The sequence below is a fragment of the Fulmarus glacialis genome, unplaced genomic scaffold (genome assembly GCF_000690835.1).
Source record: "Fulmarus glacialis isolate BGI_N327 unplaced genomic scaffold, ASM69083v1 scaffold29819, whole genome shotgun sequence".
Lineage (NCBI taxonomy): Eukaryota > Metazoa > Chordata > Aves > Procellariiformes > Procellariidae > Fulmarus > Fulmarus glacialis.
The window spans coordinates 21,319-47,175 of record NW_009235681.1 but is presented as its reverse complement, the minus strand read 5'-3'; the positions used below and the strand labels follow the sequence as shown (position 1 = coordinate 47,175).

Sequence of the window (25,857 nt, the reverse complement as noted above, 5' to 3'; positions counted from 1 at the left end):
CAACCTTAACGATTCTATGATTCTATAATGTGCCATTATGTCATCTGCAGTCCATACTACATTGACAGGCAGTGAGAAAATAATTTTCAAATGTTTCTATATCTTTATATTCAATAAAGCTAATGAAGTTTTAAGTTTTGTTTCTGTCATGAATAGAAGTTAGAACTGATTTTATGATGACTTCATCAGAGCAGTGTGTTAAATAAAAGTTTGATGAGTACATGCTCCTTTTATTACTGGGTAAAGATACAGGAAATGGGCAACGTCCATGTACAGAACTCAAATCTTCTCCCTTAATCCCAACAGAATTTCACCAGTTCTGTCCCACAGACCTATTCTTGTCTTTGTTGGAATGTGCGTTTTAAAAATTTGTTTATTCTTTGTACTTCCTGCTGTGCCAAACAGAAGGAAGAAAAATTGCAATTCTAGATGCTAATGATAAATACAACTAGCAAAAAGTCAGTCATGTCACTTTGGAGCATTATAATATCGTAGATGAGATTCAGTCTTTTTCCTGTCTTCTGTTTATTGATGTGTAACAAATGGCTTTAAAGAAAATGGATTCTAAAACTCCAAGCAAAAAGAGAACTTCCTCTTCTAGACACTGGCAATCTCCTCCAGTTGTAGTTATATTCAAAGACATGGAAAGTTTCATCACAAAAGTACTTCAAGACTTCATAGTCATCAGCAGGTAACGTGACCTGAAGTTTAGTTCTTCCACTCCTTTACCCATTTTCTATTTGCAGCTGTTTTGAAGTGTAACAATGAGGCCAGTGGAGAGTTGGAATGAAATATTGATGCTGCTTCTTTGCAGCAGTGATGGAGCAAAAACCTATTTTCTAGGTTTTGGGCATAAATTATCCTAAAGTTAACTTGGAACTCTGCACCAGAGTGCCTAAGGGCTGGGTTGAGATATTGGGTGGCTGATTTAATTCTTTACATAAGAGGATTTATGGGTACTTGTTGTTACAGAATTTGTGATTGTGAAACTAATTTTTTAAGATGCCTAGATCTTTCTTCTGTAGACTTTTAAAATTGTTTTCAGAGTATATTTTTTGTATGACTACTGATGTAATGCTGCTTAAAGGTCACTAGCTTACTAATAGAGTATGTAAAACTTACCCAGAGAATTTCTCAGTGTTGGCCAGGATCTGTAACGAGTAGCTGACTACTTCGGGTGCTCCTGTGCTTCTGTCCTTCCTTAACCTGTCTTCCTTAATTTCATCTCATGCATTCTAACCAAAACCCCATGCTGTTCTCCAAAAATAGCATCTTACACTTAGTCCCCAAAATAAAACTTTGAACATAGGTTGAAACTACAGTTGCAGCAGAATTGGGGCTGCAGTTGTACAATTAATTCAGCTGCAGCGTGCACACCTGACATTACCTCTAAACAAGGCTAGGCGATTTCACTTGCTGAGAGACCCACAATAAAAATATTTTTCTACTTCAGATCTGGCAGATGGGTTCTGTGGGGAACATTTCAAGAGGTAAAATCAGAAATGCACAATTATCTGGAAATAATTAGGGTGTAAGGCAGAGGAAAATGAGGTTTTAATTGTTTTTTAAGTGTTGTGTTTTATTTTGCATTTTGGCAAGGATAAATACCTAATTATGAGCATGTGGAATGTAGATGAAGTGCAGTTCAGGTCTGTCAGTCTACTGTTTGCAAATAAACTTTTTTTCATAGATTGTATGTCTCTTCAGAAAAAAGGTTTAAAGGATTCAAATGATCTTATAACTAAAGATTGTCTTGATTGAAGTAATGTAGAAGATGGGTAAAATAGAAACTTGGCAGAGTTGCATAATACATTGAAAAAGATCTTTGGCTTAATTGAAGCGATTGGGTTGTTTCTCTCCATTTCAGTCTTAAACATGTTTAATAATAAGGGTGAAGTCGGTAAATGTGAGAGGTTCTTCTGATTTGTTAATCACAAGATTCAGTTTCTCTCCGATATTCTTTTAGGTTATCAACAGAGGACGGTAATATATGAAGTTTATTGTTTTTATGTTTAAGTCTCCAGCAATGACTTTTGAGGACTTAAAGAAATGAAATAATTGTGGGATAACAATTAGAACACAAAGGTCAAAAAGTTTCTGTGGTGAAAACAGAGGAAAGGAATAAACTGTCAAGTTTAACCTAGAAGATATTTAAGATAGCAGAATTTGTATCTCCTTGAAACTAATAAAAAATGGAAAATAATTATGAAATAATACTGAAAACACTGTATTTTCTATAATTTGTATCCTGTTCACAAGGAATACAGCGTTCAGTCCTGATTATCAGTTCTCAAAGCATTTACTAAAAAATTATCTAAAGAGGAAGATTGAATCTGGAGAAGTTGGAATTCTTTTTTTTAAGTATAATGGGAACATAGAACATTAGAGGGGTTTCATATTTATTTTAAATTTATTAAATGGTGTAAAATTCGTAAATTTTCTTGAGACTGTTAGCTGTCTCTTCTTATTTTTTTTCTCTATTTCCTTGAAAAAATAAATTCATATTATAAGATTCAATTGTCTGAATATAACTTTTTGGGAAGATAGGACCAGTACAATACTGTAACTGAAAAGATGCTTTTTATGCCACTCCTGAAATTTGAATCCTAAAATATAATTTAATTTGCTTTTCTAATTTAGGGCTTTAAATAGCTTTCTATCTTCTTCATTTTACTCTTTTGGTTTATTGGCAACAAACTTTTTAATTTATCCCTTTCTGCATCTAAGCTCAGTGCTGTAGTAGGAACATAATGGTTTTGTTTCATGATATTCTATAATGTAACTATTATGTTTTTTTCCTCCCTTCCCCCATGACCTAGTCAGCATATCCGCGAATTACCTCTAGTACTGATTTTTGGAATCGCTACATCTCCAATGATTATCCACAGCTTACTTCCTCACTCTGTTTCCTCTCTGCTGTGCATAGAGCTTTTCCAGTCCCTTTCCTGTAAGGAGCACCTGTCTACTGTAATTGACAAGGTAATTCCCTTTCTAAATAGGAAGAGAGTGTGTGTATTCAAGCACAGTGTACATATGTGGCCTTTAAAAGTAGGTTTGTCTGAAGCTTTTGAAATGCAATCTGTTCCTGTGGGTTTTGGATATTTCTACTTATAGCTGCAGAGTAGCTTAATACTGAGAGCTTCCTTGTCACATTGAGACACACTCACACATCTGCTTTCATCTTTCATTTGCATTGACATCTGTGCATGCCTACTTGGGCAATTACACTTTGACATTCCCACCTCTTCATTAAAGTAGTGCTTTGATTTGAGTTTTACTTTGTTGCAGAAAAAGATAGCTTTAAACATAGAAAAAATCAGTTCAGCCTGAATTTTGCTGCCTGTCAAAAATTAGCAGAGTTATCCAAATGGTCAAGCCATATAAGACTCTGTGCCTGTGTGATTCTTGGTACACCACTTTGTGCAGGATTTCCAAAATCACAGTAAAACGTGCTGAAAGTAGTGGTATCTGTGGTTGTTACAGGAATCTCTGTTCTGTTATTTGTAATTTTAAAAATAAATACAAAAATAGTGTTAAGAAAACTAACTTCAAACGCTGCATATTAGTAAAAAGCACTTACAAAAATGTGGTGAAATAATAAACTGAAAATCAATCTTTGCATGGATATTTTAGTAGAAATACTGTTTTTAGAAGTTGTCAGTGTATTTAGTATCTCATTTAGCTGAATGCTAACACATAATGAGAGTTGTATCAAATTGTATATATAAATTTTGCTGAGTTGAATTCAGGAAAGAATTTCTGCTATGGCTACTTTTCCTTTTTGTTTCCCTTAGCTGCTTCTGACAGCCCAGTTTCCCTTTAAACTGGGTGAGAAAGTTCTGCAGGTTCTCATCAACATATTCTTGTACCATGATTTTTCTGTCCAGAATTTTATCAAAGGATTTCAGGTAGGTAATGGTAACAAGAACTCAAATTATGGTTGTGAAAACAAAGGGTAATTACTAGGCACTGAAAGATTTCTTAGGTCCTAATCTTGCTGTCACTGAATTGGATGAAAAAAATGTCCTTTGGCAACAGTTTGGATCTGTGAACAGGTGGGTGTTTTAAAGTTAAAACCTTAACTGCTAAGGTTTTAAGGGAAAACTTGTAGGACAGGTATGAAGAAGCATGTAAAAGCTTACTCTGCCACGAAAAACTGTATTTAAAGGTTACATGTAAAAGGGTAACCTGCCTTAGAAGAAGGGTGGGTAGAAAGACCTGTAGTTTGCTATAGGTTAACTTGTAGCTTCTAACACCCCTGGCAGAACTCTCGAGCTCTGATCCTCTGTACCAGGTCCTTGTACTCTGGTTTGTCATGGTGTGAGTAGGCTACAGCAGTGTCTCTTCCCCGCTTGAACTCTTCTGGTGTAGTTTCTGGATGCACGCTTCTTACCTTTTCAGGGAAGTGGGAGCTGTGGGGTCACTTACTTTGTGCCTCAGAGTAGGTGATGCTTGTGCTCCAAGCAGCTGTGCAGCAATGTGGGAGTTATATTTACCCTCTCAGGAGACAAAGTGGAAGACTTCAGGGTTTCCAAAAATAGTCTATACAGAGCATGATAATTATATTTTTATTGTCTTATATAGATCTTCATATCTAAATATATTTCTGTGTCTGAGTCTCCTTGTAGTTTTTGTGTGGATTGCAGACAAGAGTTTTCCAAAGAATTTGTAATCCCTGTAATCTGTTTTAATGCAGGATTATGAAATTGTTTCTTTCTTGCCTGGTTCCATGTGTGAACCTGTTAGTAAAGTGTACCTTTTTAGTGTCATATACCTTTAGAGTGTCTCAGATTCTTTGATATCTAAGATTCAGTGATTCTATGTGGCCAGGAGAAATATCCTGGCTGTAGTACCTCTTCCTGCAGACAGACCTGCACAGGCTTTGATGGGTTTCAACTCCTCTTATTTGAAAGAGTCACCAGGATTTAATGATTCCCCATTGGCTTGATATGAAAATACAAGTCCTAGCCCTGACAGCATATGGCTGCGTCCTTGTGCATTAAAAGTATTCAAGGATGAAGCAATTTCAGATCAGATTTCCTAAGTGATAGATACAAGGGATCACCATCATCTCATTATGTCTAGGAGTGATGTTAACTTTTCTGACAGAAAGTGTCTTTCCTCTTTGACAGCTTTTATGTTTTAAAAGTTTTTAGTGAGGTAGTCTGTTTGATTGGGTTTTTGTTTTGTTTTTAAGAATAGATGTGATGAGTGTATGCTACTATTCTGCAAGGCCCTGATGCTGTGAACATTTAGTGCAGCTGAAGTCGGTGATAAAGCGCGTTTGTACGTACGCATAGTAAGAGCTTAGCAGTGTATTTTTGTGTACATGAAACAGAAGTTGAAATTAGGACGTGATAAGTTTGCTGGTGTACAGTAGTTGCTTTTCAGATCTTTAAATATACTCTTTGTTGTTTGTGAACATTGGAGCTGAATATGTAACCTAAAGAATGCAGTAATTCACACAAGTGAATAGACAGTATTTGACAAGCTATAGTTATCACTATGTAAGAGGGGGGAAAGATGAGGTATTGAAAATGAATAGCACATACAGCAAAAAAAGTAATTATTTGACTGTGTTTAAAACTGAATAATCAGTGTCCTGTAGTGACTTATGGAATATTTAAGAACTTGATGAATTTTTTTTTAAAGGAATACCGTTACTACCATTGTAGTATATGCACTGTAGTAATAAGAAAGCATTAAAAGGTAGATATAGCAGTGAGGATGAATTTTATTAACATCACTGGTTCTTGCTTTGTTTTTCAGCTCTGTATTGTGGAGCACTTCTATTCCCAGCCTCTTAGTGTACTGTGTTGCCAACTGGTAGACGCTAAGAAGAGGGTAAATTCTTTATCACATGATCAGTGCGAAAACATACGAAGACTGCCCTCTTTTAGGAGGTAAAAGGGGAAGTAAATTTTTGGACGGTCTTGTATTTAGTCAGCTTTAAAAAAGATAAAAGGAATCTGTAAATGTAGCTCCATGAAAACTGTAGATCACTTGTGTGTATGTTTCTATAGCAAAGGTAAATCGATCAAAAGGAGGACAGTTCTAACTAATTTCAGGAAGCCTTAATCTTCTGATCTAGAGGGTACAGCTTCTGTGATGTGTAATCACTTGAATTTTTTTTTTCTCTTGTTCTTAATACAGAAACAAGCTATTATGACAAATAACCATAAATCACTTTTGAACTTGTTAAGCTGACTTGGAGCATAATCTCTAGGGTTTTGGAGTGGCTTTTCAACTTGCTGGATTTGACTGTCCCTTTTTGAATCTTTCGGAAGAAATCCTTGTAGCAGCATAAACGTTTTGAATTTTTTAACCCTATAATCTTTAATCATACTTTATATTATAATTTTTATGTTCTTGTTTTTTCTTGCCATCAGGTATGTGGAAAGTCAAGCATCACAGAAACAGATTGCACTGCTGACAGCAGACAACTTCTTAAAGGTAAAAATTTAAGAATGTCTTTGGAGAGCAAAAATAACTTTCCCAATATATTAGTTTGTGGAGCATAATAAAATACAAGACTCAGATTTATAGTTCTGTATGACGTCTTTGATACTGTACATACTGTGCTTCATGCCCAGTAATGGAGAATTAAGATCGGCAAGTCAAAATTCCAAATCTCTTAGGGTTGCCAGGTATACCTTTATACAAAGCTGCACAACTTTTCTTACATCAACTTTTAGCTATGTCTAGAAATATAACTGCTTAAAAAGAAGGCTACAAGGTTTATTTATGGTCTGGTCTTCTAATACTTACTCAGACTGACTTTCTTGGAAAGTCAGTGAAGTGTTTGAAGAATGAGTAAGTAATCTTGGAGGTTATTTCATAAGCTCTTAATCCTCCATACCCTCTGTTTAGTTTCTGATTGAACTCAGTAGGGCAGTCTGGGTCCCGAGGCACACATTCACACTAGGATTAAAACTTTAATTTATGTTACATGTTTATCTGAAGGTTTGTCAAGTGACTAAAGTCAGGCTACTACTATTGTGAGCTCTTTAGGAATTCACCAACAAAGATCTGTTGGTTATTTTCACCAGCTGAACCACTCCCAGTGGAAGCATTGTTCAGAGTAAAGTTTCCCCTAACTCTCCATCTCAGGTATAGCTAGCCTGTCAGGCAAATGACACTACTAGAGATAAAACAATTAATTTATACTAGCAGAGCTTCCTGGTCTGTAAGCACTTTTTAAGTGTGAAGAACAATGGTAACGGCTGGAAGAGAGGTTGGTAGCAGGCAAGTTTGCAAATGCAGTGCAATTATAGTAGTCAAGGCGAGACATGATTTATACATGACTTTATGATCCATAATCTTCAGTGGCAAAAATAGCTTGAGCTACTGCTGTTCCCTTGCTGTTTATGCACACCTCAGCAGATGTACCAGCACAACTGACTGTGTGGCTGTGCAATGAATGTAATCAGAGAAACAATCCGTTTAAGTAACCTGACCAAAAAACAGACAAGACATGGGAATTTTTTTGCTGGGTTGTTTCTGCAGAATTATTTCCCCAACGCAGTTCACTCTGCAGGTGTATAAATGCTCCTGTTGAAACAACAGAAGGAGGGAAGGAGTGGGAATGAGCAGCTGAGACTCTATTTCTTTGTTTAAAGTTTAAAGATCATATAATGGGCTGCTACTTTGAAAGCTGAATACGCATCAACTTAAACTTTACATGTTTTAAACTTTATATGTTTAATAATATACCCCTTATTTCACAAGCCTCACCCTGTAAGTTTGGGAAAGAAGCTGGAATTCTTGTGCTTATGTGCATATGATGCTTCTGACAAATTTTAATTGAAGACACTTGTTCTAATCTCTACAATAGGGGTAGGACTATTATTGCATTGCCAAGCTGGCAGTGTAGTCTACTTGGGGAGAAAAGACGCTATTGCTGCATTAATGAGGTGCTGTTTATTCTGTATGTCATAATAATCTACAATATCATTCCAAACTTTGGAAATATTTTCAAAGTCACTATGGTACTACTTCATGTAAATTTGCTGTTCATGTTCAGGACCAGGTAAACTGGCTGTTCAAGCTTAGCACCTAAACCTGCAATATCCTTTGTCAGCTGCAGTTTATATTCCGTGTTGTTACCGCTTTTTTTAATAACTATGGGAAGAATTCCACCTTTTTAGAATAATCAGTTTTAAAAGCAATTTTACATCCTAATTACTTACAACTCTGTCTGAAAGTTTTCATGACAAATTTCATTTGAAATTATGTAAATGTGGCAATCTATATTTATGGAAATGACATTGCATAGTCTTCTAATAATGTTTTCAAACTCTTGTAAAACAGAATATGCCTTTTTACTCCATTATTTGGCAAAATACATAGCACTACTGCATTGCGATTTAGGTATATTAACTACATCAGTCTTGAGCTGGGAAACAAGATGAGGGAAATGTAGATGCTATAAAGCTCTGGGTTTGGGGGAATAAGATTGATGTAGCAGCATTAAAGAGAATTTGTTTTCTTCTTTCAGCTTTTTTTGTGGTGGGAATAGTTTGGTTTTTTTTTAATGATCCTGCTTAGAATTAAAATACAAACTTGTGAGTGTCTACCCTAGGCTCTTGGAAGTCATTTAAACAATTGTTGTATCAGTGACCCTTAAATTTTAATAAATAAGAAGTCTATGGGGAGAAATGTCTTCAATGTTTTTAATCGTCTTGAACTTTTTTAACATCAGAAAGCTCTCTGCAGCACTAAGTGTCTTTGTTACTTTCAGTCTTTGCAGTATGATACTTAATCTTTCCATATGCCACTACTTCCTTATATTGCCTGCAGATAAGGTTTTGCTTTTTTTTTTTTTTAAATCTTTGATAATCTGTTTCAGTTTAACTTTAGAGAACTTCAGTGGCTTGTTTTATTTTTTGTCTTTCCATTTGGAATAGTTTGCTCAGAGTTGAGCAAAATGGCAATAAAATAAGTAGAGAATCCTGTGGTTTTTTCCTCTTTATCTTTGACTGAAGATAAGTGAGAGGAGATCTTCTGATTCACAAACTTAAATGTAATGAGCCCAAAGTAGTTTAGTACAGCTACCAGAAATTTTGAGTGTGGTTTTCCAGAAGTGTTACATAGGCTTCCATGGGAGGCCAGTGATAATGAGATGCCATCCAGTAAATTCAGTAGTAGCAGTTAATAATTTCTTTTTCCTAGTACATGATTTTTTTTTTTTTCTGCAGTTCTCAATCTATGAATAAACAGAAGTCAAATTAAGAGCACATAGGAGCAGCAACTGCATATTTCTGTATTTTCTGTGAACTGGTCTTTTTATGTATACCTAACTAAAAAAAAGAGCAGCTAACCACAATATAAGAAATAAATTTTTAAATGCATTTATAATACAAAAATGCAAATAATAAGGATTTTAGTAAAAGTAGCTATATAATTTCTCATTGCTTGTTAAAGGTATAGTGTATAGTCTCATTTTTGCGAGATGACATACCAAATCTAAAGGCTAAATATAGTTGAAAATGGTAAAATAATAATGCTAATCAATAACAATTCTCCAGTGAGATGGAAGAAGAAATAAAATCAACAATATGCAATGTGATTGCAGTGAACTGTTGAAATACAGCTTTTTTGCGTAGTAGTCTTAATTTAAGACTGGTGATTTAAATCATAGCACACCACAATTCAAAACTTCAGGGTCATTTTAAGTACTTCATGTGAGTTTTAAATAAATGGATGTCAGAATGACTTATAAAACAACTATTCTGTCACTGTAGGAAATAATACAGAAGTTGCTGGAGGACTTGCATGTTTACCATGAAAATTATGTTTCAGTTCTGAGATGTCTTCATGTTTTCACATCTTCTCTTCCAAAGTATCCTTTGGGCAAGCAGGTGATGTATGTTACTCCATTTTAGTGAAACATGGGGTTTTTTTGTTTCAAAGTATGACATCTGAATAAGTATTTATTCTTTCTCTTTGTTTACTATTCTGCTGCTTTGCTCCCTACTTCTTAAAATGGAGACAGATGCTTTCTTGCTATGGGCAGAGGGCAAGAGCATGTGGTTTCTTTAGTGGCATGGATGCATACCTTGTCAGTCAACAGGAAGGAGTTTCCAAGAGAAGGCAGATGCACAGATCAGCAAAAGAATCCACACATTAACTTTCCCACATCTGTGATAATTTGTATGCATTGCAGACAATGTGTACTCTTCTGCCACGTATTAGCTCACTAGTCAAATTCAGATGAAGAGTCTGAGTTTTAGCAACATTCTGTACAGAATAAAATGATAGTAAGGGAACAGTGATAATTGCTCTTAATATCCATATTGCTCTAACATCATTAAATCCACCTTCTCATGCTAAGGAATTTTTTTCTTCCACTAGAAGAGCAATGTATTCTGTGCATGTGCGCTTGTCTGTTGGTTCTCAGTGTATTCCACATTGTTATTAGAATCTGTCCCTAACTACAAAATCAGCATGAACTGTCACAGTATTTGCTAATAAAAAGATGTTTTAGCTGGGGCATTTGATTGGAGTTCCTCTCTGTTCTCTGCAGTTATCTTTATCTGAATGTTAGCTGTTTGAAATCTGGTGCAGAGCAACACACAGACTCCAGCAACACTAGGAGCTTAATTCTGTAAGATACTAAATGCTCTCATTTTTTTTGCAATCATTCTGCATCTCTGGGAAACAAGCTCCAAAGGAATTACATATTACTTTGAAAAGCTTGTTGTAAGAGTTACTCATTGCTTTGTTTGTAAAACGCTTTATCCTTTCTTCACCTTGCATAACAGATCAGGGAGCTGTACTGTGCATGTTTGGAAAACCGAGTGTGGGAGACAGAGGAGTATGAGTCATCTCTTCAGCTAGCAAGGTGATTTCCCCCCCTCCCCTCATTTTGTTTTAATACCACTGTACACATGGAGAATATCAGTCATCTGTTATTCTGGAACTTGAAGCTGAGGATACTACCTGTTCGCAGCTAGTTGTAGAATTGTTTGCAAGTATAATTGACTACTGGTTTCATTTTGGTTTTCTACTGTTTTCCATGAAACTCATCCAGGTTCTAATATCTCTTATGCCCTGAGTAATTATGCTGAAACCACCAAGATTACTGTGTGTGAATGAGAACATCAGTTGCGTTTTGTCTTTTAAAGTATGATTGTGTTAGATATTATCAACCAAATTATTAGTTTTAGTTGGCCTAAATTTTAATCTTTTGTGAAAATTAGAATCTGTTCCAAATGAGTAGTTGGGGCCTTTCTTACTTTTTTGTTTTACTGCTTTCCCCCTGCCTCCCTTGTCTAACAGTTTGTACAGGAACTGAGTTAATTTTTTGTGTTATTGTGAGCTTAGGACTTTAGGAGAGCCTACGCTTGAGTTGTCTGTCAGTGTTTAAAATGGAAAAGTCATAAAAGCCAATTTTCTTAGTAGAAAACCCTTCAATTGCAATGTTGCAGCTACAGACTTTTAAACGTGCTTTATCATGGCAAGTGGCTGTTTCCTGATAGCTGCATTCATTCAAATAATACACCAGTTCTGTTGCACAAGGAGCTGATGCAACATGGTTACCATAACTGCCTCTTCAAAAGCCTCTGAGCTTGTGAGATTTGATGTGTCTCTGACAGTAAAATTGAATAGAAAAATCATGTCATTGGGGGGTGGAGGATAACTTTCTGGGCTCATATACACATGGAAACATACTCTTCAAACTGTACCTTCGCCATATTGAGTGGTTCTTATGCACCACCACTGTACTATGTTCTTTACTCTCATCCCTTTGAAAGGATTATGTGCTTGATTTGTCATTTCTATAGTCTTTCCTTCTTAATCCTTCTTTGACTCTCCTGAATCGTGACAGCACTTAGTCACCTATCAACCCTTGCCCACAAATGTGTCATTTTGCTTTCCTGTACTGTCTGTTCTGTAATCTCTAATAATTCTCGGCCATTTTTTCCTCTCCTTTTTCTCCTCCGATGTTTAATTTGCTTTCTTCCACTTCCTTTAATATTCCTCTTCTCCTGTCTCAAAGTTGGTGCTGCCATCAGATTCTGGCTTGCTCCCCCTTTATTCTTATCTGTTCATCTCCCTCTGGATTTTCCTCTGGTCCTGGCTCCCACTGTGGGAGCTTCTGATAGAAATATAGTGATCACGGTCATTCCTTTCATAAATTATTCTTTTTTTTTTTTAATCCAGGAATTCTGTCATTTTTCTGACAAAACTCCTTCAACATGATTCCTTCGAATACTTGGGATTCTAGCTGTGATTATTATTTTTTCAGCTTTTAACTTTTTCTTTAACTCCCTTTTCCATTTTACATATACTTCCTCTTGTCTCTCCTTTTTCTTCATAGAATCTTGCTGCTATCTGTTAAAAGAAAATAAAAAAAATGTGATCTTTCCCCTTCTACTCACAATCATCTTTTTTCTCCCCTTTGCTCAAGTATGGAAGTTATTCACTGTTCCTTAATATCTCTGTCCTCCCAGGGGCCACATCATCTGTTTGATATCCTCATGTTCACTCTTTGCCATCCCTTATTATTCTTTTCAATGTTCTTCTGGAGTCCATCTTTTTTCCTTGTATTTAGAAAGTAAAAAATAGAGAAGCTTTTGATCAATTTATTTCTTGATTTGTAAAAAAAGTCTTTCTTTTGCCCTTCATGAATTATGTTTGAATGTGGGGTTTTCAGTTGTTGTATTGAGTTCCTTTTGTGGTTGGTTGTTTCTCTACTTCAGTCTTTCCTTGAACTGGCTTTTATCCGTTCTGCTAAAAATGCTCTCCCCAAAGATGGTGTTTCAGGTGATCTAACTTTAGCAATCCAATAGTTATTCTACTTTAAGCTAATTGTCTAGAGTCTAAAAAAAATATCATGGGGAGACAGGGGTAGTGTGCGAGCTTTAGTTCACATTGGATTAATCCAATCAGAAGAGAGATGTTGGAGAGTGTCTCACTTGGTTGGTTATGGGAAGCTAACCGGCTGGGACATCTGGTCAAGATTTTAGGTGGCAAAACTTCGAGGACTGTCTGACGTATTGTCTTCTATCTAGATACTGTACTCTGTTTTTGTCTGCTAATCACTGATGTCTTTCGTCATATACTGCTTATCACAGCCCTACCCTTTTGTGACTGTTGTCATTTTGTTGTTGACCAATCTCTGTTATCACTTCCTCAGATGATTCCCCACTTCAGCATTTAGATGGAGTTTCTATGGACTTCATCCTAGCTTCCTTTCTTCTCTTTCATAACTCGTCTCTGAATAATCGGAGACAGATTTATTTACTGTCTTTGGATGATTTGAGATCTTTCTTTCTGCTTTAAGCCTGTCTCCTAACCAAATTAAAATCTTAACCCCGCTCTCTGATACCTGGCATACCTTGCAGTAATCTCAAGCCCAAAAGGCTGAAAAGGATCTTTTACTGTTTCCTGATATGTGATAACCACCCTCTTGCTTGTTCTTTGGGCCGTGTAATCCCATTGTTGTCGTAAATTTGTATTAGCACCTTTGTTTTGTATAAGACAAAGCAAAACCACAAGAATAGGCTGGGAAGGGCTCCTACAGCAGCTCTTACAAATGTGTGATTGTTCAGAACCAGAGTGTTTAGCAATGGGAAACTCTCCCACTGCATGAAAAAAGTTAAGTGCATGTGTAATGGTACTGGCTTGATGCAGTGACTGTAATTCTGGATTTTATTTATGGATATTTGCAAGGACTTGCTTCGATATCTTGTAAATTAAGATTCTGAGACTGAGCAGTGCTTGGTGACATTTACAAAATGCCCTAATACATAATTAAAAGTAAGTAAATGCTAGGCTAGAGGTTGGGCTAGATGGTCTCAAGAGGTCCCTTCCAACCTAAATGATTCTGGGATTCTAGTGGTGGTTAGGTTTATAGCAATTAAATGCAGAAAACAGCAATTCGGATTTTGCTTGAGAATCATTCTGAATCACAGAGAGTAATGGATTTTGTGGATGTGTGAATACATACTAATCTGATTTTTTTTTTTTTTTTTTTTACCATTTCATTTACGATTCTTAGGAATGAGTTATGAACCCTACCATACTTTTTTTTTTTTCCCCCCTCTAACCTGACTCACAGTTTCAAAAAATGTAACTCTGTGTCCAGCAAAAATATGTTACTGTTTTTTTTTTTTTTTTTTTTTTTTTACCATTTCATTTACGATTCTTAGGAATGAGTTATGAACCCTACCATACTTTTTTTTTTCCCCCCTCTAAACTGACTCACAGTTTCAAAAAATGTAACTCTGTGTCCAGCAAGTGTTTTTACGTAGAATATCAGAAAAGCTTTCGTTGTCAGTTCTGCAGGAAAATGTGAAGGACATCTATCCAACTTGATTTGTTTCTTTCTGTTAATGACAGCAAGGAAAAAATTGACTTTACTGCAAGACTGAATGCTTGAAATCTTGGAAGTTTTCTCTTTTAAAAAGAGTTTTTTCAAATTATTTTAAAACTTTTTTTCAACTAAGAAGATTGAAAGCTGTTTCATCATTCTGTGTTTCAACTTCAGCCAACAATTGTGTCTTTTAGGATGTTGAATAAGTCTGATTTGGTAACCATGCTTCAACAATGTGTGGAAATTTTTGTGTCATCTTCTGGAAAGGAGTTTGATAAGACAGTAGAGAAGTTGAAGGAGTTCTTGACCCAGTTTCAGAAACTAGAAGGTGGGTGTGTACCATCATACATTCCATTGTAGATTATATTAAAGCTGTTTTATAATCTGACCAATGGGTATCATTCTCCCTGGTGATACCTTGTCATTGTATCAAACCATCAGATTTTTCAGGATTGTTTTTTTAAATACATGCACAAAATTAGGAAATGTTTATATTCTTTATTGGTATGTGGTTCATGCTTTTTATAATACAGAAGAGTGATGTAAGATAAGAAATTGGACAGATCAGCAAACATTACTCACTAAATCTGTCATACATATATTTTAAGCATTTTACTAGATGTTGCAATCATTAAAGACATTTAACAAATAAAAACAGATACTGAAAGATAAATAGGAGCAGACTTCCTTATGACATGGTATTTAATCCAAATGTATATAAAGTTCTTTCACCTATACCTTCAGTTAAGTTCATATAAGAGCTAGGACACTCAGCGCCAGTTGTCAGGGCTCTGCTGACATGCTGTAACTTGTCAGGCCCATATATTTGATTGTTCATGGTGGGGGACATATTTGAAAGTTCAAGTAAGGCAAATAAGTAGCAGCCTTCCGTCTTTCAGAGGCAGCTTAACAGAAACTGACATATTCCTTCTGAAATAGGAGTATGACATATTCCAGCATTCTTCTGGAATAGGAATTTCATTGCTTCCCCTGAACTATGGAGAAATGCTCCCCTATGATTCCCTTTTGAAGATGAAGTGGTTATCATCTGGTCTGTTTTATGCATATTAAATGAAGTTCATTATCAGTGTGGTTGCTACCCAGCATTTGGACAAGTAGGCAATAAGCCACCAAATGCAGTCTAATATTAATTAAAGTAGTCATGTAATGCTGTAGGGTTAACTGAGGCTTGTTTAGAAGAATTGGCTCTTGCCTGTACCATGTATTTTTGAATAGATGCAGTAATAGCGGGGCTGTGGCACAGGAAGTAAGTGATCACTTTGAAAAAGCTGTATATGTCACTGAAGATACCAGCACTGAAGAATCTGAACTATGGTGGAAAACCTAAAGGTTCATCTAGTTTGGAAAAAAAGAATTGAAGCAAAAGGCTTTTAAGTAGTTGGATTTTTACCTTGAGGAAATAAATAAAAAAGAACAACTCAGGGAATTCAGGGACATGCAGAACTGTAAAACAAAAAAAGGCTGTATTTATTTTCAGTTAGGATTTGAAGATATTTTTAAAGCAGAGGAGGTCTAGTGAATCCATGAATGATCTTAGTTTGTTTTCAAAGCGGATTTAAGCTATAATGAAAAAGTGAGAAGGGGAAGTTAAGATAACTTTATATGAATAGGTTGCTGAGTTAGGTGACTTCTTCCTGTATGGTTCTCTGATTGTGTTGATCTTTAGTGGGAGTTTTCAGAAGTCTGCCAAAAATTGTATGTACCCAAATCTCCCACAGAGCCCTTAGAGTGAAAGGATAGTCCAAAATTTATTTTTTTGAACAACAACAAAGTCCATCTTCCCAACTGCCTAATGAACTGGAAAAAAAAAAAGCATGAAGCTTGAGGAAACAAAATATCCATATGTTCAGTCTATTTTGAGCTGAAGGATTTGATAAAAAATATCTCAAAATACATTGGTATAGTAGTGGAGAGAGGAAGTTCTCTGTTTTGAAGTCTTCAACACAAATACAAATGTCCACAGGGCACTGGAAATACCAACTCATTCTATGTAAGTCACCAAAAAGCTTTTATATATCATGATTGTCACTGCTGATTGGAGCTTTACCTGGGATCTGTAGGTGAAATCTCCATCTTTTTACCATCTTCATAAGTAAGGCAAGAAATCTAGTTACCTTTTGTTTTGATTTTGATTATCACTCGTCCTGACATTGATTGTGCTTTGGGAGTTTTTGCTTCTTTATTTTTACCTAAAATTGCTAATTATTGGTGCAATTGATCAACAAACTACATGGCATAACAAAATTTTGTTGTAAATTAAGATGAGAATAAAACTGGACAATGAAACATGTTAGCATGCTTTTGGTTTGCTGCTCTGGTTGCCGTTTCTGAGTTAAGTAGAGAGAACTCATTTCTTACTTATTGGTTTTTTCCGATATGAGAAGGAAAAAATATGCAGTGTGTGGTTTTTTGAACACTCCTAAAACATCAGTAGTATCTAGTACTAATCTGTCCAACTTTAAAACGTTGAGAGCATGACCTAGGATGACATAAGCGGAATTCAAGTGATGTGCAAGGCTTGTGCTGGATCTTTGCTCAGGGCTGAATTGCTTCAGTTACTTCATTACTGTTGGCTAAGCTGCACTGCCGACTCCTTTTTTTAACAATCTTTTACAAGGTGCAAGATTCCAAGCTGCCTGTATGTGGATCTATGTGAACACGTAACTGAACACTTCTCAGATTGCTTGGGTTAGGGGGTTTATATAGGTAGTCAGAAAAAGTTTACCCCACATAACAAACATTAGTTTTGTTCTAGTAGCAGAAGCTTTCCAAGAACGAGATGTGTCCGTATCGTCACAAAAGGAGCTCCAGAAGAAGACAGACCTTTATCATCTTCAGAAGGTTAGACCTGCATAGGCTTTACTGACTAGTTCCTTAACTGATCTCTTAAGGTGTAATTGTCCATGGTTAGTTCTTCGCAGCTTGCTGGAGCTCTGAGTAAAGGTTGTGTATAACTAACTCTTCTTAAAAATGAATAAGTACCAACTATATATGTCAGGCTCACTGGATGCATAGAAAATTATAGAAAATATCTGTCATAAACTAGGATTTTAAAATGCAAATTAGGGGGTTTCTTCTTATTTAATTTGTAAATTACACATTCTGCCTAACACATATTTTTCTTAATTTCTCAAACTCCTACCAGTTTGAGAACTGAATACACCGACCTAAATAAAAATAACTGCACAGTCACACTTTCAAACATCATCAGTGAGGACATGCCAGCAAAAATTAATTATACATGTTAAACATATAGATTGTGTTCTCCAGAGAATAACTACCATGTAGTTTTATGCACCACTTTTTTTTTAAAGACTTTGTTGGAGTTGAAGGAATCAAGGCGGTCTAAGAAACTGACAAAATTTGAAAAGCTTCGTTTTGAAGTTGTTGACTATATAGACAGTCTTGTCAGGTGAGCTTTTCCATTTTATATTCGTGCATTAGTTTGCACCATAAGTTGCAACAAATTTTGCTAACATGTTAATCTTGTCAAAATTGTGTCTTGGTCCCTGCGGTATGAAGCACACTTTTTTCCCTTCCTATTCTGTCTTTGATGAGGGCTCTAAAAATAATAATAATAATTTAAAAAATCTCTTTTCCATAGATTAGTAGAAGTAATTGGCACATGAACTGACCAACTTATTTTGGCTACAGAAAAAAGTTGAGGGAGGACTGGGTATATGTGGCAAAATAAAGTCGAGAGTTTTTACCCTAATCTTTGCTGATCTGTGCTGCTTATGAAACTGTATAGATGTCAAGTGTGATATCCTATCCATTTTGGGAACTGCTTTGGTGAGCAAAGCATAGCAGATAGGGTTTTGGAGGCAGCTCTGTAACAGAAAATGTGAAAGGCTTGGGATGGGGGAAGAGATGAAGGCACTTGTTAATTATAGAGCCTTGGTGGGGGGAGGCAGAGAAGCTAACAGAAATATGACTGTGTATGAAGAAAAAAGCTTCAAATATGAAGACAAAGATGAGCAGAGATTCATCAGGAGGCCTTGAGCAGATAAGCAAGATCTGTGGAGTAGAGTACATGACTTGTGTTAGCATTTTAGCTGCTGGCCTTATTTTTTAATTTGTCAGTGGCCCAGCTAGAGTTCTGCACTAAATCCATTAGATGCAGAGTTGATAATAACTGACTTCCCTGCTTAAAAGTTGATTTCAGCACTGTTCATCTCGTTTTTTCAGAGATTTGTCAGTACTGGTTGGGAAACATACATTCTTATAGTCTCTGGCTGCAGTAGACTTCTGTTGTTTCCCTTAAGGTAAAGCTTGTACCTCCACTCCTTCCCCCATACCTCATGTTGCTTTTTCAGAGATTACCTGATTCCTGCAGACCACAAGACTCTGCATGAGATAGTGTATTTCAACACAGCCAGTGTTCTCCGTGGGCACTTGAATGCTGCCCCAAGGATTGCACTTCATACAGCTTTAAATAACCCATACTGCTACCTGAAGGTAAGAAGCGAGTTGTTTGTGGTGCTGGAGTAGTTTCTGAAGGCTGCACATGAGGATGATGTGTAAGGCTTGGTTTTGCTGTTTCGTGAAGCTTGGCACACATTCAGCTGTTTTGCAGAGAACCAGCAAGTTAGTGTTGATAAGCAACGGGGGACTTCGCAAAGAGCTAGGGAATCTGGCTGAAATAAAGAAACTAATTATGGAAAGAGTTTTTTGTGGGGAATCCATTTTCCAGAGCCCGTTCTAGTCATGATCTTTTCTTTCTCCTGTAAATGTAGCAGAAAAGTCATTTTTGTCCTCCATTATGAATGGGGTGACTGTCCATGGGGAAAAATACAGTGTCTGTGGCTCTTTCCAGAGACTTTCTTTACAGGGCTGGTGCTTAGTCCTCACTGTGTAGACTTGCTGTAAGGTGAAGGCTCTGTTCAGGTGGAGTGATGACATTAACAATAGCTTGAATACAGCATATTTAAAGGAGTCCTTTGTTTCTCTTTTTACATTTATTTTAATATCTATTGTGTATTGACAGCCTGTCTTTTCCGAGTCCAAGAAAAGGATTGTCATTGATTCTATTAGTTAACCCTGCCCTTTTGCAGAGAAGAAAAGCAGCCCCTTTTCCACTTCTTCCATAAATCAAATTTACAGGATGAGCGAAAGAAACTAATACAGCGGGATTTGGAAAAGGAGTGAACATACAATGGTTTTGTCCTTGATTATAGATGCTACTTGGAGTTATCCTTATGCCCTAACATTTCCCTTAAAAATGTGATTACATTTTTGAAGAAAACATTAGTTGTAGCTGTATCTGACTGATTATATGTTACTTGAGTCAAAGCCAACACTTATCAGGAACCATGCTTGATAAAGATCAGTCTTTGAAATCTACGACTTGATTCGTATTGGGTTTGTTGGCACTGTGCCTCTATTTGAATGAGGGTTGTCAGTTTTGCTGTGTGCAGGAGTTATTTCTAAAACCACTTAAAGAGCTTATTTGTGAAAACAGTAGTTAGCAAGTGGGCTACCATTAAAGAGACCCAATATGAACCTCAGTAATTTATATTTTTAGAAACCTGTAAAAATACAGATTAGGAGAGCTAGCGAAATCTAGCTACTGATGTATTTAATAAGTATTTGCTTTGATGAGTTAACAGGATTTAAAGACCTCTGTCATCCTGTACTTTGTTCTTTGACATACTTTAATGTACTTCTGATGTTTTCTGAGTAGATTGTGAAGGTTTGGCATAGTTTCTAACAGCAGCAGTATTGGCTGAGTACCTTGCTTAGCATTTTAATCTGTGTGAGTCAAAGAAATATTTTTTCTTAATTGTATCCATGACTTCTGCATGGCTTGTACTTTCCTGGGCCACGACCAGAGCAAAGTTCTCTAGAGCTATTCCTTCCAGAATGCTTGGACAGAAAAGGATCTGCTTCAGTGGAGTAGCAGCAAATGATTAATATGTGATGCATTTCTTACAGGAATCCAGTCCAGTTATTTATTTATTTAGCAAAACATGAACCAAAGGTCATACTTATCCTGAAAAAAAAAAAAAAAACCCACAAAAAATGTGTAATTCTGTTTTCACTGATCCCTTGGAAATTCAACAAGTTGTAACTTGGAATACCAGCAAGGCACTGCTTCGTATTGTGTGAGCACAAGGAAATCTGATCTTGGATCTTCCTGGGGTTTAGATGGTCATGCAAGTTTTGTTTTTGACCTTGGGTAAGAAAGGCGATTTTTCACATTGATCTCAAGGAATGAGTCCTATTACCCATGAAGATGCTTTGATTGCTATGAAACGAAAAACCTCGAGTTGCAATTAAGCTCCTGTATCAGGGAAAGGGGATACTAGCATTTGGTCCTTAGAAAAGATAGTAACATTGATTGCAGGGCAAGGCATGAGTCTGTCCTCTGTCTAGCCTCTGGGGGCAGGGTCAAGCAAAAGAAACCCCTCAGCAGCAGTGTTCTGGGTTGTTCCCACTCCCATACTCTTCTCTTCCTGAAACAGCACGCCTGTGCTGTACAGGTGGTTTCACAACTGGCTGCTCATTCTAGGGCAGCTTCCTGCTTGTCAGTCTAGTTATTTCCTCTCGGGGACAACACGTGTGCTGCCGCTTCAGGAAGCTGAGGTTTCCCCACACGCAGCTGCAGCTCCCTCCTGCTATGCTGTAAAGGTTTGGCCTAGTTATCACAAGTGAGGCTGAATTCTTTCAGGTGCTGGCAGAGATCCTGCAGTGCCAATCAGTAATATCTTCCCTGGATCATTGTCGGCATTTGCATGTGATCCAGCTAGATGTTAATTTCTACAGATGAACCTGTACCAGGAGAGTGCAGTTGCTCTAGAAGGTGCATCCTCTCTTGGTTGTGATAACTGTTCTGGCCTTAAGATTAGAAAATCAGTGTAAAATGTAGGAAGCCACAGAGTTAGGAGAAGTAGCAGATAGGAAAAGAGGAAGGCGTAGTGTTATCCCTCTGGGCAGTGGTGAGCCACTAGATCAGCCAGAAGGTGTGACTTCAGCTGTGCTGGTTAGTAACAGCAGTATTTGAAACTATTACGGTATGCTCCTGAATTATAGTCTGGTAAATTAATGTCTGGATTGTAACATTTTGAGGGTTTAGTCATGTTACTCTGAATTTATCTGGAGACCATCTGGACTGAACTGACAGACATTAACCTAATGTCTGCAGCTTTTGTGTTCCTTGTACAGAATAAATAAACTTGAAAATGGTTAGTCTTTCTGCAAATTGTGAAATGTCTCAGAAGTGCTGGAGTCCAAACTGAATCTGAGTCTCACCAATTGCAGGGATTGAGATCTGTGAAAGGTAAGCTAGAGATTCTTGAGCAAAGTTTTATTCTTTGCCCAATCTTCTTTCCCATCTTGAAAAGCATTTATTTATGAAGGTATCCTTGTAGGGCTTTATAGACTTCCCAAAAGTAACTTGCATATTTCAGTAGCATATAAAAGCATTTTAGCAAAAATTTCTATGAACTGAAAGGAATGATCAGTGGTTGTTTTCATGTTAAGAGAGCTGGCTTCTTAGAGTGCATGAAACTGGAAACTGGAAAAAAAGAAGATGAACTGATATGAAAAGTTGTACATTTCTGCAGCTCTACAGAGACTTTTGCTTCTGGCTCAAGTGGCTTTTTTACTTCTGAAGAAAATGGTTCGGTGCTGATGACCTGAATTTCCTGACATATAGAATAGTTTGTGAGAAATCAGACTTTTGCCTTTATAGATGCTGAGTTTCAAGCCAGACAGAAATGATTGTTACATTTCAAAGATAAAACTCTGAGATGAGAGAAGCAATTTTGCTTTTTAGTACATCTGATAGCTCTATACTAAGACTTCCTCTTTCCTTTTGGGCAGGCGGGGGGGAAGGGACACTTTTCTATTTTCTACATGGTACAGTCTGAGGCAAATCATGACTAGTTTCTTTTCCTGAATCCACAGAACAGAATATTTCTCTCTGATATGTAAATAGAACTAGCAAAAGAATTGGGGAAAAGCCTAATCAGATAATCACTCATTAGAGACGAGACTGCGTAAGTGTACAGAATTGTAGGAGGAACACCAGGTGTGAAGTAGCTGGGTGGTTTTTCGTTGGGTTTTTTTTTAATGGTATGTTTTCTTATTTTCTTAGGGTTTGTTTGTTTTTTTTTTCTTGTACCATCAACTTGCCATTAAACACACAAACAGTAAACATTTGGTTAAAACACCTACCATGTGAATTTCCTGAAATAATGTTGTATCTAGCCCTTAAAATTGTTCAAGATTAAAAACTGCCTTCATTTTTTTTTTTTCATCAGAATCAGGCTTTGAAGAGTGATGGAGGAAGCATTTCTAATAAAGCCCCTGACATATGCATAGTGTATAAGCTTCACTTGGAGTGTGGCAGGTTGATTAATCTCGTTGATTGGTTAGAGGTATGTGACAATGCAAACAGTGCCTTTACCTGCTTTCAGCATTCTGATTTATCTTTTTGCTGCATGTCTGCTTTTCTTTAGTGCCCCTTTTGACAGCTTACATCATTGCATACCTCAGTCCCTCCTGTGCAAGAACACACAGTAACTCCAATCACAAGCCCAGAGTCTTCCTCTGACTGCTGTGAATCATTTATTTCCAGCATTATTACTCTGTGATGAAAATCTTTTGCTTCTGCTTCTATTTTATGCTCAGCACAGATCAGATTTTACGCTTCACAAAGCTACCTTTTCCCCCCCCCTTTGTTTTTAAGTATTCTGTGACACACTTTTATGGAAACAGGCAAGTGCTGCTGCTTGGCAAGTGTGGGGCTCTTGGAGAGAATGCTTGTGCTAGGGAAGAGCAAAGGTCCTTCTAGCCTGATATCCTGTCTCATACTGTGACCAAAAGCGGAGAGAGTACAAGCAGCTCTAAAGCTTCCTAAACTGGAATGGTTCCTCTGTATTTCATAAGCCTACCTGGATTACATTAGCAATATAACTTTTTAGCAACCACAGCACTCTCTGGCAAGAAATTCTGTAGCTTAACTACATGCAGTGCAGAGGACGCTCCTTTTACTTGTTCTGAGTATGTTTTGTTTGCTGCTGCCTTGTTTGTGTATTGGAAATAAAAGTGTACAGAAGATTCCTAGCCAGTCTCTTGCTGTCGCTCAATTTTATAGATTTCTTCACAGCCAACTTACCTCCTTCACTTTTCCAGAATGTTTAAGCAGTCTCGCTTTGAGAATGTTTTTCAGTTCTGTATTTTTTCTGAGGATGGGTCAGGGACCAGAACTGTGTTGGGATTTAAAATGCAGGCACACAAGTTCATAAAGTGATGTCTTTCATTCTATGTTCCTGCCATGGTAACATGTAACCTTGCTTGCTCTTTTGATTGCTGCTGAACTGATGTTCTCATGGAGTTATCATTCCAAGATCTCATTCCTTCTGAGTGATAGTCATCAGCTTAGAGCTCATTATTTTATATGCAGCTTTGTCCGTCTGTGAAATGTGTTAAATCTGTGCTGCTTTTCCCTTTCTAGGCTTTCTCAACTGTCGTGATGGCAGTTGAGGGACCAAATGCAGATGCAGTTTCCTCAGACCAGGTGGATGATATTATCCAGTATCCTTTCTCATTTCTCTCAAGTTTGACATTCAAATGCTTACAGGATTAATGAACCAGGATTTTTAAAATACAGCTTCACGTGCACTGGTAACTAATTCCAGAAAAAAAACACGACTAGTTTAAAAAGCCTTAATGTACTGAAAATATCACACTAATAGATCAGCTAAAATAGTTGGGCTGAGGGTGGCGAGGTAAGAGAGCAGCTTTTGTCCATAGGAGCTCTTTGGGTCTGAAACAGAACCAACAGTCCATAAAACAAGTTGAAGCTATTCTGCTTGGTTAAATCATCTGAGTTGGTACAGTTGCTGTATAGGGGTGAGCATTACTGGGGAATAGATATTGGATAGTTGTGACCTAGGGAGCAGATGGAGAGAGAGAGACAGTAGTTTATTATGAGGAAGATGGAAGCATTAGCAGAGGAAATGCTAACAATAGTGTCTCTGTAGAAGCCATGAGTTCTAGCACCTTAGAGTTGAGGATTTTAGTTCCCACAAAATATCCATTCTGCTTCTCGCAGTGGGGTCTGCAAAATATTTAAAGGATGAGCATTAGAACCAAAACTCATGGCTCCAACAGTAGTGCTGCTACAGAGAAGAGATGAATAGTTGTATGAAAGGAGGCTTAACTACAGGAAGAATATTTATATGCTCTAATACTACACCTAGCTTTCCTTTAGTATAAGGCCTTTCCTTTTTTACAAGCTCCACTGGTAATTAACACAAAACTAAATTCTCTATTTAACTCAAGGATATATTAGCTTTGTGTCAGGAAGGCAGCAAGAAAGGTATAGTGAATAGCGCGTAAAGAAAAGGTGATGCTCAAAAAAAAAAAAAATCTCTGTAATTATCCATCTTCCTGTTTTTTTGTCAAGGGACATGAAAGTATAAATTCTTTCTTCTGCTGAGAGACTACAGAATTAGTATCTTTGTAGGCTTTAAGCTTCTCTTAGTAGCGGGGAAAGGAACTCTTCCTTTGTTGTCACGTTGTATGCATGTAGCAAAAGAAATACCAATTAGATAGATTTGTGCTTCTGTAGGCTCTGCCCTAACTTCCAACAATTTTAGTGTACAACACAACTTTTGTGTAATCTGTGCTTACCATGACTTAGAAATCTTCCCTCCTAGAGAGAACGGTGTCTCCATCAATACGTGTCATAAAAAGTGTACTCAGTTTCCTTTACTGAAATGTCCAGTGCTCGTTTTATTCGAGCTGTTTCTGAACTGGAACTCTTAGGCTTCATAAAGCCTAGCAAGCAGAAAACCGACCATGTGGCAAGGCTGACGTGGGGAGGCTGTTAATGTGCCACCGACATCTTAATAAACCTGTTCTTTCTAACGTTGTGCAATGTCTGTGTTCCTACTAAACTAGTCCTTGCTAACTTTGCATACTGAGTCAAAGTCAACGATGACTGAATGCTGCGAGATACATTCTGAGTGCCTGGATAGACTTGAATAGCAATGTTTTTTTTTCATATTCGGCCTCCCTGTGTAATGTACTGCTCTATTAATGCTCATGTTCCAAATACTGTATTGTTTTGCCAGTTTTAATTTTCTTTGATGTGTGATATTTAGCATTCTACTGATATAATTCAGGCTAGCAAGCCAAAAGGACAACACTGGCTGTGTAAGCTACAGAAGGGATGAAGCAGTATTATTAACTTGCTTATAAGCTGATAGGATTTGAGTCATCATTATAAAATGCCTTCCAGATCCTTGAACTACAGATGTAAAAATAAATAAAATCAGTATGCTAGAAGAGACAATAAGCTTCCATGTTCAGCCTCTGGTGCGCATTCTTCAAACCAAAACTGGTCATAACTCCCTGAAAACTCCTTCAGGAGGAGGAGAAAGGGACAGAATAATTTTGAAGATACACATTTTTGCTCTTTGAGAAGAGCAAAAGCAAAAACTGTTTAAATCATTCTCTTTTTCTAGTGAAGTTGATTAGTACTAGGTGACTTTTGCTGTCAGGGG

The 25,857-nt window shown here is 36.9% G+C and overlaps 1 protein-coding gene across 1 annotated transcript; it reads left to right on the top strand.

The window, feature by feature from the left end:
- Positions 1 to 542: 542 nt before the first annotated feature.
- Positions 543 to 25,220, top strand: ORC3 (origin recognition complex, subunit 3). Its single transcript, XM_009586122.1, has 14 exons — positions 543 to 691; positions 2,820 to 2,979; positions 3,795 to 3,908; positions 5,770 to 5,903; positions 6,390 to 6,453; positions 9,744 to 9,860; positions 10,764 to 10,843; positions 14,515 to 14,648; positions 17,103 to 17,182; positions 17,656 to 17,753; positions 18,658 to 18,799; positions 22,606 to 22,722; positions 23,802 to 23,881; positions 25,077 to 25,220. The coding sequence occupies exons 1-14, from the start codon at positions 543 to 545 to the stop codon at positions 25,180 to 25,182; spliced, it is 1,575 nt and encodes a 524-aa protein (XP_009584417.1). The 3' UTR covers positions 25,183 to 25,220.
- The last annotated feature ends 637 nt before the right edge of the window (positions 25,221 to 25,857 follow it).